The 12804-nt window shown below is 35.9% G+C and overlaps 1 protein-coding gene across 1 annotated transcript in view; it reads right to left on the reverse strand.

Moving 5' to 3' along the window:
• Positions 1–12804, reverse strand: part of NEK11 (NIMA related kinase 11) — an 82615-nt gene that overhangs the window by 53111 nt on the left and 16700 nt on the right. The window contains exons 3-6 of the mRNA XM_005423981.3: positions 12127–12292; positions 6951–7069; positions 2178–2242; positions 1542–1668 (exon numbers count right to left, since the gene is read on the reverse strand). Coding sequence (XP_005424038.1) covers positions 1542–1668; positions 2178–2242; positions 6951–7069; positions 12127–12292 — 477 coding nt within the window. The remainder of the gene's footprint in view (positions 1–1541; positions 1669–2177; positions 2243–6950; positions 7070–12126; positions 12293–12804) is intronic.

A 12804-nucleotide genomic window follows, 5' to 3' on the forward strand; every position in this document is an offset into this window, starting at 1 on the left:
GAAAGCAGTTTCACCCTCATGTGAGTGCTCTTGGTAATGCTTTGGAAAGACCACAGAAGGCAGAAAGTATAGCAGAAAGCTGGTAGCTACTGAGTTTGGGATGGGGGGGGGGAACTTTTTTTCTGTGTTTTTGTAAATTTTGAAAGTGTGATCAACACAGGATTTATAAAACTATTGGATCAAACTCTGATTATGCTTACTCTGTACAACTTGGATGACCTATATGGATTGACACTACTAACCACAATAGAACTTCATGTATTTTACTTTCTATTTGCACTGCAATAAAATAAATTATTCCTTACAGTAGAAAAGCACAAAAGGCAGGCTTCCCTGTCTATTCATTTGAAATCTTCTCCCAATATATTTTTATTGACTACATGTATTAACTGATATTTGCTACAAATGAACAAGAGAGAATCTGACACCAAATCCATAGCAGTCATCTACAAAGGCCTTGAGATGAGATTCCTGACATATCCGTTGACTGGACTGAATATGTCAACTGTGAAAAATGGTTGCTACCTCTTGAAAATATAGATGACTGTTCTCTACTTTTAGAATTATATCCTGCAGCCAAAAGGATATTTTGAAAAGGCAGAACTGAAATAAAGCTAGAGTAAATTATCAAGCAATCAAACTATATTCCAGGGGCCAAATGTTTTACAAAGGAACTTTCCTGGTTTGAAATATTTATTTAAAAAATTAACCTTCTGATATACATACCTACAGAAAAAAAACCCAACAAAACACCTCATAAAAGAAACAAAGCCCCTTAAATAAAATACTATGACAAAATTTGAAAACTCAACACTTTCAACTATAATCTTAAAACGTGAGATGCTTTAGGACATACATATAAACACGTCAGATATTTTCGCCATTCCAAAAAAATCATTCTTTGTCTTAGAAGAATTGGAAGAGTACCTCCACACCTAGATAGTTCCAAAGGTCTTTCAACAGACCTCAGCTCCTAAACTTGATCCTTTAATCATCACCTCAGAAATCCTGATCTCAAGAATTTGTGCCATCTAAATGCAGAACTAACACTTTTCTTTCTACCTTTGAGCCTCTTCTAAAACAGAGTGCCTTTTTGTTTCTGTTCTAACACCACAATTACTCTCATTTTAGCTCCACTTCCAAACACTTTCTTGCTTTTAAGATTAGCTAATGTTCTTAGATTTACTTCCTAAGAAGGTCCTTTGCTATACTCTCAGCCAGAATCACTCTTTGCTCATCCATCGAAAGTTTCACAGAAAGTTGCTTCTTTCAATTCATCTATCTCAATTCAAGAAAAAAAGAGATTTCCCCCTCCCTAGGAAAACCTGAACTTTGTCTACAATCATCCTGTATCACATCAGAGACTGGACCTGAATCTTACTCTCCTTTAAAGTCTCAGATAACCCTGAATAAAAGCCAAGTACATGCTTCTTAACACAAAAGGCAAGGCTTCAGATTGCAACATTTGATCCCAATGTCCTGAAATAGTTTTAGTGGAGATAAACGCCTAATCCAACCAAAATAGCATTATGACTACTCACCAAATGTCAGATTTTGTATTATATCCCTGGTGCTTCAGTACTTCTGGACTCATGTAGTATGGTGTCCCAGTAAAAGTAGTTGCAAGATCACATGAACCCATCAAAAGACAAGAAACTCCAAAGTCTCCTAAAAATATCAGCAGAAATAATAATCTAATAATATAAACATATATGTATTCATGTAATTTTTTGCTTATTGTCAGACATGATAGAGTGACTGTACATCTAGTTTTTAAATTCTAAAATTTAAAACCTAGATGTACAGTCTAGTTTTAAAAAATTCTGCTAGTTTTTAAAAACAATGGGAAAAACTATTACTTTCTGTAATTCTTCAAAATAAAAACACCACAGAAGCACAATATCACAGAACAATGAGGGTTTGAAGAGGCTTCACAAGGTCATCTGATTCAAACTCCTGGCTCAAACCTGAATGGGGCTGCTCAGGTCTAGGTCCTGCCAAGCTTGAAACATTCTCAAGGCTAGAGATTTCACTGCCTCTCCTGTCAAATAAATGTTTGACTACAAATCAAAATACTATTTCAGACATGATGTTCTTTAAATCTCCTTATTGACAAAATGTCTGCTGGACTGTTCTATCACATTAAAATATATCTTTAAAAAGTATGGAAATCTCACCAATTTTAAGAAGATTATCTTTCAAAAATATATTCTTGGCTTTCAAATCCCTGTGAAGTATCCGTCTGGAATAGAAAAGGAAATTCAAACTCACCCAACTGGAATCATTCAGAGTCATGTATTCAGTATTTCAGGTATTTAATTTCAGCACTTTTCAGAAAGGCCAGCCCACCACTGCTAGAGTCTAACTCTGCCAGTGACATTCCATGGACAATGGCATTAAGGAGCTTCACAGAGGTGCATTCACAGGCACCCACATGCAGGGTGAGAGCCTAAGCAGGGCAATAAAAATATACCTGGGGATCCCAGCTGAAGAATACAGACACAGACATTGCATGAGCTGCAGAGGAAGGGAGAAAGGCAAGTCTTCCTACCTGACCCGTCTTAAGAGAATTACATGTTATTTTCTGCCAGGAGAATGAGATGTCTCACAAGAGAATAAGGGATGAGACAAACAGCAATAAGAGCTTCTCAAAGCTAAGGGAAGACTCCTACAGAGCAAACCTATTACTTCAAAGGCAAATATGTATATAGCCTAAGCTAGCAGTTCAATGTTTTACAGTAACAGCGTGGAAGATGAAAGAACTTTACAAAGACAAGATGAAAAGGAAAAGGAGCAGAACAATTAGCATACACAGACATATTTTTCCATCAGAGTTTGAAAAAAAACATTATAAGCTACACACCATGTAAGGATATACAGAATCTTCTTAATATTTATAAGTCTACATGTATGACAGTAATTCTGCAGCCCCTTAGGAAAACAAAGTATCTCTGTGGTATACAAAACATATTCTAAATTCATTCTTGTTAATAAAGCTTCCAAAAGCATTGTTGCCTATAACCTCACCTAAACTAGAATTCATCCACTTTTGAAATTATTACTAACACACAGGATTAGTCATCAGCTCTGCTCAGGAGGAGGTTAGAATAGCACATACTGGCTACAGAAACTGTATTTGCTAATGCAAATACAGTAGTCATTCAGCCATTTGGATCATGTAAAGAAAGAAACTGATGCTCTAAGATTTTTGAGGGAAGAAAAACCATATATGGTACTCAATATCAAATTTTTGAGCAATCTTTAAGTATTATCTCAAATTTGAATTATAAAAGTCTTGGGCATTGATATAATGAAATTATTTCCAAAATTGGTTCTATATTAAGATTAGAAAATATTAATTCTATAGCACAATTTGAATACCCAATTTTGTCCACAACTCACTTGAAAATATTTTTTGCAACAGGAGAAAAAAAAATGCAATTTAATATACTCAGTTCACAAATAGAAAAAAACCCATGAAAAATAATACTAGGCTTCATTGCAGTATGTAAAGACTGGGCATGAAAAACAAAAATTTCTATTTTATGGGTGAAGGAAAAGAGTTCTTCATGTTTCTTATAGCAATCTTTTTTCACTTCTTTTTCTTTCAATTTTTTTGTCCTGCAAGTAATACCTTTCATTAGAAAAAGTTTGCACATTGGGAAAAATGAAATTTTTATTCAATATTCCTCCACCCATATTTATAAAATATTGTTTATAAATAATTTGTTCTGTATTTGACAACTTCTGTGAACAATACACATACACTCATACAATACATCAGTAAGGAAATTAAGCACTCGTGATATTTATTAATCTTTCATAAGTATGTATATATATGTCTGTATATATACATACACACACACTTTTACAGAAATCTTGCTGTGTTAATTGAGATTCATAAGGACTTCCCTTACCATTCATCACACAAAGCCTTTAAAAGAATTTGCTTTCACTGAGTTAAATTATTCTTGCACATTGTTGCTGAGAATTGGTGGATTTCAACCTTCTTTCAATAGTATTCCTTTGTAGAAATATAACCACAGCCTTTTTGAACCTGAAACTTTCCTGAATATATATTATTTTGATAACAGATATATTGAAGTAAAAGAATGATCCGGAAAGCTTTCAGTAGCATATTATTTGAAAAGGAGATGAAAAAAGATGTTTGGGTCACATTAGTTTGAATTATAATGTAATGCTGCTCTAATCTTGCAACATATTGATGAAAATGTTATGTATTTCATTTGCATTACCAAAAATTATAAGATGCTTCCATATATTAATATGACAAAGAAATATTTGGGATTATTTTTTTCAGCTTTCCATGATGATATCTCTCACTTCAATGCAACTTATTCTGCTATGATATGTTTGAAGATAAACAAGGTACCAGCTGAAATCTTACCTGAAAAGAATTCTTTAATACTAGAAAGAAATTAATATCAAGCCTGCACTGTAAATCCAGTTAAAGAAAGAGAGCAACGTTTTTATTGTAGGAAAAGACAGACCTATAAAGGCAACATGAATTAACTGGGCTCCAGCAAAACTTTACTTGATTGTCAATGAAGTGGTTATTGAGTAGTTATTTTGGGTAGAAATTAACACTTGAGGACAGTTCTAAATCTGGGCTGTAAATATACCCATATCTATGTTCTGTAGAGTTCCTGCTTGCTGGCTCAAAGTCACAAAAGAACAGGACAAGCCCTGAGTAGCGGGCAGCCTCCTTGAATGAAGGTTTGTCTGCAACAGAATGAGCTGCAAGTGAAGCTGAGGGAAGCGGAAGTACATCACTGCTGTGAAATCATGCACAATTAATTTCTCTTCCTTTATCTGAAGAACTCTGCAGAAGAGTAACAGGTTCTGTGTAAGTCTGAACCCTGTATTATCTGCTGTTTGCATAAAGAGTAACCTTATAAAAATCTATGTTTGTAAATTTTTCATAAAGGTTAGCAAAATGATGGGTAACACAATGGTCAGCCTTATTCAAATTGAGGTTAAATTAATCACTGGCCTCATTGCCTGATTGCTGTGGGATTCATTTTGTGCACTGACATGCAATGGGCTATGTGTACTACGAGACACTACAGGATGGTTTCATGCTAAAGGTCTCCATTGAGATAACACAGTTCACTGGTCTTATCTCTCTTTAACTTCTCCCTTTCTTTATATCAAAGACAGATAAGGATTAAATCTGTTTATTTCTAGATAACTTTGTTTTCAAGTTTCAAATTAAAAAAAATTACATTAAGTTTCTAGCATAAGAGTTTTCAAAAAGTGTGGAACTAAAGTTGTGCAAGAAGGATAAGTGAATAGTCTATGTTTAAAACCACAAATAATAATTTTTGCTGCTCTGGAAAAAAAAACTCACATCCACAAAATCTGAGTTTTCTTAGGAATGGCATGGGGAAGGACCAACCCACAGGCTGTAAACACTTTAAGCCTCTAATTCTAGGGAAAAGCTTTTTTTGCATTAGAACATAATTCAAACATATATTAGAGCTTTTTTCCATGTCAGTAGAGAAGAAATCATGCATGACTCTTCTACACAGAAACAGAGGGCTGTTGTTATGTTTTAGTATTTCAAATTTCTATAGATAGTTTTAAATTCTTTTAAGCCTAACCTTTTCCATTTAAGCTACTGTTTGACTCTATACTAATAAGGAAAATGTTATATATATACAGCCAAATAACACAAAATACAAATAAATATATATAAGTTAAAACTTAATAGTTTTAATTATTCTGCACAATGCATCTTCTAAACATGTATGTTAAAGCAAGGATTTTGCCAAAAGGGGACCTTCCAGAGCACCAAAATTTTAATGAAAAGTTGATAAATTGAAGTTCAAAAGAGGAAAAAAAACTAAATCACACTGCTAGTTTAGTTAAACTGTCAGGATTTTTATGTCCATTTCCCTCTGTCCTTTTGGCCTGAGGTGAATGCTGAAGAGCACAGCATCCCAAGAGAGTTCTTTTTGTGTCTTCCCATCCCTGGCAGGGCAGCATTTCATGTACAAGCCCCAGATAAATTGGCATTTAGGAACAAAAATGCTCTTGCATCTTGGACAGCAATTCACTCTGCCCTTTTCCCTCTACAGTCTGACACAGGCAAAAAACTCATTAGGCATCCATCAGTTTAGGTCAAACACCTCCCACACACTTAACTTCAGTTCAACTCAGGAACGGTTGCTCTTGACAACAGGTGACCTCTCTACCTACTGCTTGGTTGCACCTAAAATTCAGGCAAGCAAATTTTTCCCAATCTTTGCAAAAGATGATGCAGAAAGGGACCAGACAGGCATTGTCCATGTCCAGCACAGTGGCAGTAAGGGAAATCTTTCCATCACTGCAGTCATCCTGCCTAAATCACACTGCAGACAAGAGCTAAACTCATGGAGATGACCAGGTGGATATTCATCTATATATACTACCCCTGCTCCAACCATGTGTGATCTTCTCCTATCTGGATGACCTGCAGTAATTTTTTAAGTTAATCTTTGATGCGCTGTTAAAAGTGACATCTCAAAGAATGCACATATGTAACTCCTCTGATTTTACTGGGAGTCCATCAAAAATATCTATTGGATGCTTCACATTAAATACGTGCAGGATGGGCTTCTTGACTCCCCTTTAAAAAGATGACTTTGTTTTAAGCTTTAATCCATTTTCTTCTAACAATATTGAACTATTTCTACTGTGCTCCATTTTCCACTTGGCTCTGAAAAAAAGTGTGTCTAAATGCTGGAAGACATTTACCATCGTCCTGCTAAAAGATGTAATGCACAATGTTCCTGCAGGGTAGGTAATTAATTACACTTGAGGTATCTGACATAAATTAACAATGTTTGGTGAACAGAACTTTCATTTCTGTTTGAATATCTCCAACTAGTCAGTAAGTCCATTCACTCCCCTCCCAAGCTAAATGCTCTCATATCAAATGACTGTACCTTTCATGCATATAGTCGACTCCAAGTAACAACTGTATAAACCAGTCTATTACTTGACTTTGAGTGAACATCTTCCCAGCATCTCTGTACTCTTGAATTTTAAAGTCTAGGTCTCCACCCTGAAAAATATCACAACATATTTGTACATTTAAGGTAAGTTTTCAAAATGCTATCTCCTTCATCAAAGTACAGGACCCCACTTCCTTAGGCCTTCAGGCATCCTATCATGTAGATCTGTAAAATCAACATATGCACTTGAATTCTGAAATCTTCCAGCACCAAAAGCATACACAAGTGAGGATCAAAATGGTATCAACCAGTCTCACTTTATTGTTTTCTCTTAGTGTTACACAAGATCACCAAAGTTTCCAACTGTTCTTCCTTCATGTCACTCAACTTGAGCAGGTGACCCCAAACCTTTACAGGCGACACAAAGGAACACACATCTGTTTAGTGCAATTATCTCTGTCATCTAGTTGTCTACCTTTGGAAGGGATGGATCATGTTGTAGGAACACTGTTTCTCTGCAAAGATTTATGATGAGGGCCTACATTGACTGGCTATGACATAGACACTTGGGTAGGTAAAATTAATCTACCCCTACCGGTCTGAATAAGTTAATACATTTGAGAAAAGCATTTCCACTCCCATCAATCATTGCACACTCAAGTGACACTCATTTATTATGTTATAATAACCATGTCAGCATCAAAGCAACCATATTATTATCTTAAGAATTAAAATACAGTCTCTTTAATTATGATACTTTCCCCTCTTTCAAACTTTTGCCAGAAACAAAGCAGATTTAAAGCCTCAAGAATATGTAGCATGTGTTATTGTGATACTTCATTAAAACAACAATTGATCTTGAAGTAGCACTGGGAATGGAACAATAGGACACAGCAGGGAGTGCTAATAAACCAGAAAATATATCCAGAAAAGGACTACTTGAAAACTGTAATCCAGATACTTGGAAATACCAGTTGTACAACAACACAATGAAAGAGGATTTTGAGACTTCTAGGAAACCCATTCTTTTTCCTCAAAAAAATACAAGTGGTTGTCAGCTGATTGTTTATCCAGTTTATAAAATAAATTAATTTTGTCTACAAGAATGCACACACATTAATGGTAAGCAATGTATTGAGGTAGCTAACCCCAGAGCAAAGGGACTGTGACTCTGATTACATTCTAGTGACTAATTACCTTACATCAGGACAGCTTATTAGCCATAAATAATTATTTTTACATTATATATTCTACATAAAATCAGAAGCTTTATGTGCCATATACAAGAAACTATTTTGCCTGTACAACTGTACCAGTACCATAATTTCCCATCATCATCCCTGCATTCCTCTGCACTGTTGACTCTCACCATTTTATGATGTCTTCAGCATTTCTTGTTTTCCTGTTCCCAACACCACAGTGCTTCATAGTGCTGCTACAAAATAAGCAGATCTGTCCTTGCAGATCTATATATTCATGTGCTTCTGACATGAGTTTACAGTAATTTCTGGTTCTAAGTTACAACATGCCAAAGTGAGAGTGTTAAAACAAAGCAAATCTGTTTTGTCATCTATCAAAAACGTGGTCTCTGACAATGTCCTGCAATTTTTTTAATTGAAATGTCTGAATCATCTCATACACTAGGGAAGGGAATATGGGTTCAGATCTCCATCTGCTGCCCTACTGCAGCCCAGAGAGAAGCTCTTCTGGGAACTTGGGACTCTCAGCAGCTGCTTCCCCTTTGCAACTCCAAATGTTCAGCAGCTTCCCCCTGGTGCTTGCAGCAGAGAAGAGGAAGGAAAGAAAAATTCTTGCTGGGTACTCCGTTGCATGGCAGCCAGATGGGCTGTGGCTGAGGCTACTCATGCACCTCAAAAACAATGAGTCATTATTATAAAATAAACTGTTCCACACAGAAGCCTCAACCCATCCAGAGCCCAGGACTGAGGGGGCGCTCGAACATGTGTCAGCTGGCTGCTGGCCTCAGGGGACTGTGTACTACCCAGGTGAGGACAGATGAAGTGCAGCAGGCTCCAATCATCTTTTCTCCCTGTCCCAATGTGTCCTCTCTCACAATAACACATTGCTATGAAAAACACAAAGAAAAATAAGTGCAGCACCTACAGAGTGATGGCAGCGAATACTCTGAAGCTGAGGGACAATTCTTGCAAAAGGTGAATGAGAGAGAATAAGGTGAATAAGGGGAACAAAAGCAGTTGAATAATGCACTACATGTGCCCTCACATAACTGCATAGCTTTTTATCTTCAAGCAGAGTCGTCTCAATGTCCTACAATTAATTTACCCTTGATTTTTTGTCTAAAAAAAGGAAAACAAAAACACATCATAAAAGATTTGCTGAAGTACCGCTGCTGGAAAATTCTGAAAAAAAATTTGTAACCCAATTTCACATTTTGGAAGGTCAGTCTAACGAAGTTCATGAGGAATTCAACAATTTAACAAACTAAGTATATATGCAGTTTCCAAGCTGCAGTTTCTATTTAAATATCAGAGTATCAAACACACCAGTAAATTATCTAAAACAGCTTAGCATCTAGAGCTGATAATGTGAGCAGGCATTGACTGCTTTAGTTATTCCTTTTGCTCAGATTTCCTTAGCATATGTGTACTCACATCACAGCTGAGACCACAGTCAAGAGACATAAATAATTGTCTGGGGAAAAAGTACAAGGAGTTCTGCCTTATAATACATTAAAATGATGCAATTTTAAAAAGCACTTTAAAAGCACACTGCTTTGTGAAAACTGTATATTATTGAAGTCAAATTTGTACTACAAAATTAAATCCAAGGTTCATTAAGGCATTTTTGTTTGAAATCAGTCTTAGCTGATAATGTTTATACTACCCATAAGATTTGGATTTGGGGAAAGTGTCTAAAAAGCTCAACAAGTAAGATCAAAACAGATCAAATATACTTTTCTATAATTTTGATTGAATTGAGTTATAATAAAAGATGTCAAGCTGAGAGCCATGGAGACCAACGTCACTGGTTTTCTTTCACAGGACAAGGTATAGCACGGGGCAGCTGCACTGGAGGCTCCCTCCATGCCAGAATGAACAAAGCAGCGTAGCTAATGAATAAGTCACAGTACTTTGGAGAAAACAGAATAGAGCTCAGGGGGGTAGTTCTGTTTCCATGCCAACTTAATGTGCGCTCTTTGTTTTGAGCCTGCCCAGGAGTAGCAATTACTGCCAATCTGGTAATTATTCCATGCATGAGAAACTGAACGTACTAGACTTCCAAGCAAGGACCAGGTAGCACTACATTTTTCTCATTCTCAATTTATGGATGGTTTAAACAGGCATCTTTTAGGTCAAAACACCCAAATCCCACCACATACAAAGGCAGGTTATAGATAAGTAAATACGAAAGCATATCTTCTGGAAATACTCCAACTAAAATAGAAAAGAAACTTTATAGCACCGTGTGCAACTTTGCTTTGTACTTTTCCTTGTCTGAACATTCAATGAAATATATTGTAATGGCATAAATGCAATGATGCCACAGAACCTGTCCTTTGGGGAAAGTTAGAAGCTCATCCTATTGGGCCAGGTGTCATCCTGACCTCACCTAGCAGACTAAAACTGAAATGATTCAGTGCATAGCCAATGAACCCATTTTCTCTTCCTTTATCTGCCTTGCTGTAATACATTCTCACCTGTTTGAGGATGTGACTCCCAGATCCTAGGGTAACTGTGTACCAAAACATTTTCAGGCAAGATAGTTTATATTGCCTGCATAAAAAAACTCCCAAAGCTCCAAGGAGTGATGCTTGTGATAACTGTGCTATCACGCTCTTTCTTATTCACCTATAACTTCATGCCAAATGAAAAAAAAAAGAGTAAAAAGCAGTGAATAGATAAAAGACACTATAGGGCTGCTGAAATGGGCTTCTTTATTCCTACATGTTTAACTGATCTGGTATTGGGTCACTTTGTACTGCTAGTAGAGAAAAAACTATGAGTGGATGGGAATAGCTGAAGAGTTAGAAAAATCCTTCAGCCATGAGCTCTGGATTTCCTCAAAAAGCTGACAATATTCTCAAACCCCAACTGTCAGACATTCAAGGAATGGCACAAAAAGCTTCTGCATGTGTTAAAATAGTATGTGAACAAATACTCAGATTGTATCACAGAAATGAACATTTCAGATTTAATTTTTAAATATCCCAGCAATAAATATGCATTTGACTACCATTAAAGAAAGCTTCCAAGGAAGAAATAAGTGACACGAATGGTACTTGTTTAATTACTCCCATGAAAGCTAAATTCTTGAAGAAGTGTGATTAGTTAAGTCAAATCTGATTTGTGTGCAGGTAACACAGCAGTCTAAGTTCATTATCTTCCAAAGCTTTTCAGCATGTCTAGCAGAGCACAACAGAAGAGTTTGCTTCACAGTTTCATAAAAATATCACTTTATGTATGACAGATTTTTTTTTGAAAGAGCACATTTATATTTAATACAAAGTAGGAGCTTGTTTTACATAAACAACTAAAAAACTGGCTTGAATATGCTTAAATTCTTATTTGAAAGCTTTACGACAGCTTCCAGCAAAATGTTCTTAAACCAAATGCTGCTGGAGTCAAAAATTAATGGTAACTACACTGTAGAAAATCCTGCTTTAATATTTGTTGTATCCACTACATTCCAGTCTTTGACTCCCACTGTTTTTCATTTTATAAAACCAATGCTGCTGCCAAACTCATCATCCATGTGATCGGGCTTAAGCTTCCTGTAATCACCTCCAAACTACAAGTGAATTTTCCCTTCCTCATTTGTACCAGATTTTATTTCAGGCCCCCACGCCCACAATCTCCTCCTCTCTCATCGATCACACATAAGTGGTACAACCTTTCTGAGTTCTCCCACAGATCTGGCAGTGTGTCTGCATTTAAGCCTTTCTTGTAGCCCTTGTAACACCAAAAGAATTTGCACTTAAAATTACCTATTTCTTCTGTGTTTTATTTGTCTATGAGTCTCATGTGAGCAGGTAACATTCCTTATCTGAAAGGAATACACCTAACAAGTAGCAGATGATGCCATAAGCAATAAATAAAGACTAAAATTCAAACTAAAACATTTTATAAAATGGCATCTTAGAAGACCCTATTTCAATACACACATTCTCAAATTTCTTCAGTCTCACCTCACAATACTCAGTGATAATGCAGAAACTATCTCGCTCCACAAAGCTTGCATAAAATTTAACAATGGTTGGATGGTCTAATTTGGAGAGTAGTTGTGCTTCCACATTTGCTTCAACTGTTTCATTAGGCTTTAGGTTTCCAACAGAGATTTCCTTTAGGACCTTTCTAGAGGAAAAAAAAAAGGAAATCTTTATATTAATAAAACCAGAAACATGTAAAAGTATGTAACATTCAAAATCCCATCAAAATTTCCTTAAATGCAATTGACCAACTGTTGGCAACATGAAATGATGAGGCAAACATGGGTAAGCAACGAGAATGCATTAAAAATCAAACAAATATGCTAGTCACCATATAGATTAAGCAACATATTAAAAATACTGTTTTGAAATATTTCTCCCACTAATTAACTACTGCACTGTTTTCTTAAGAACATGTTTTCAGTGCTATGGATTATTGCATAATAACAAATATAAACAAAAAATCAAATCTAAGTGATTTCAAACCCACTCAGAGCATATGGTCAAGATGCATACACGAAATAAGGAGTAGCAAGAAACTGCATTTGCAGCTTCTGCCCAAGTCTCTCCATGGAGGCATGAGAAAAATCACAGAGAGTAATATTTCTGTGGCTGTTTTTCCAGTGATAAACTCAGGCTTGTCCATTTTTTTTCTAA

The sequence above is a fragment of the Geospiza fortis genome, unplaced genomic scaffold, assembly GCF_000277835.1.
Source record: "Geospiza fortis unplaced genomic scaffold, GeoFor_1.0 scaffold346, whole genome shotgun sequence".
Classification (NCBI taxonomy): Eukaryota; Metazoa; Chordata; class Aves; order Passeriformes; family Thraupidae; genus Geospiza; species Geospiza fortis.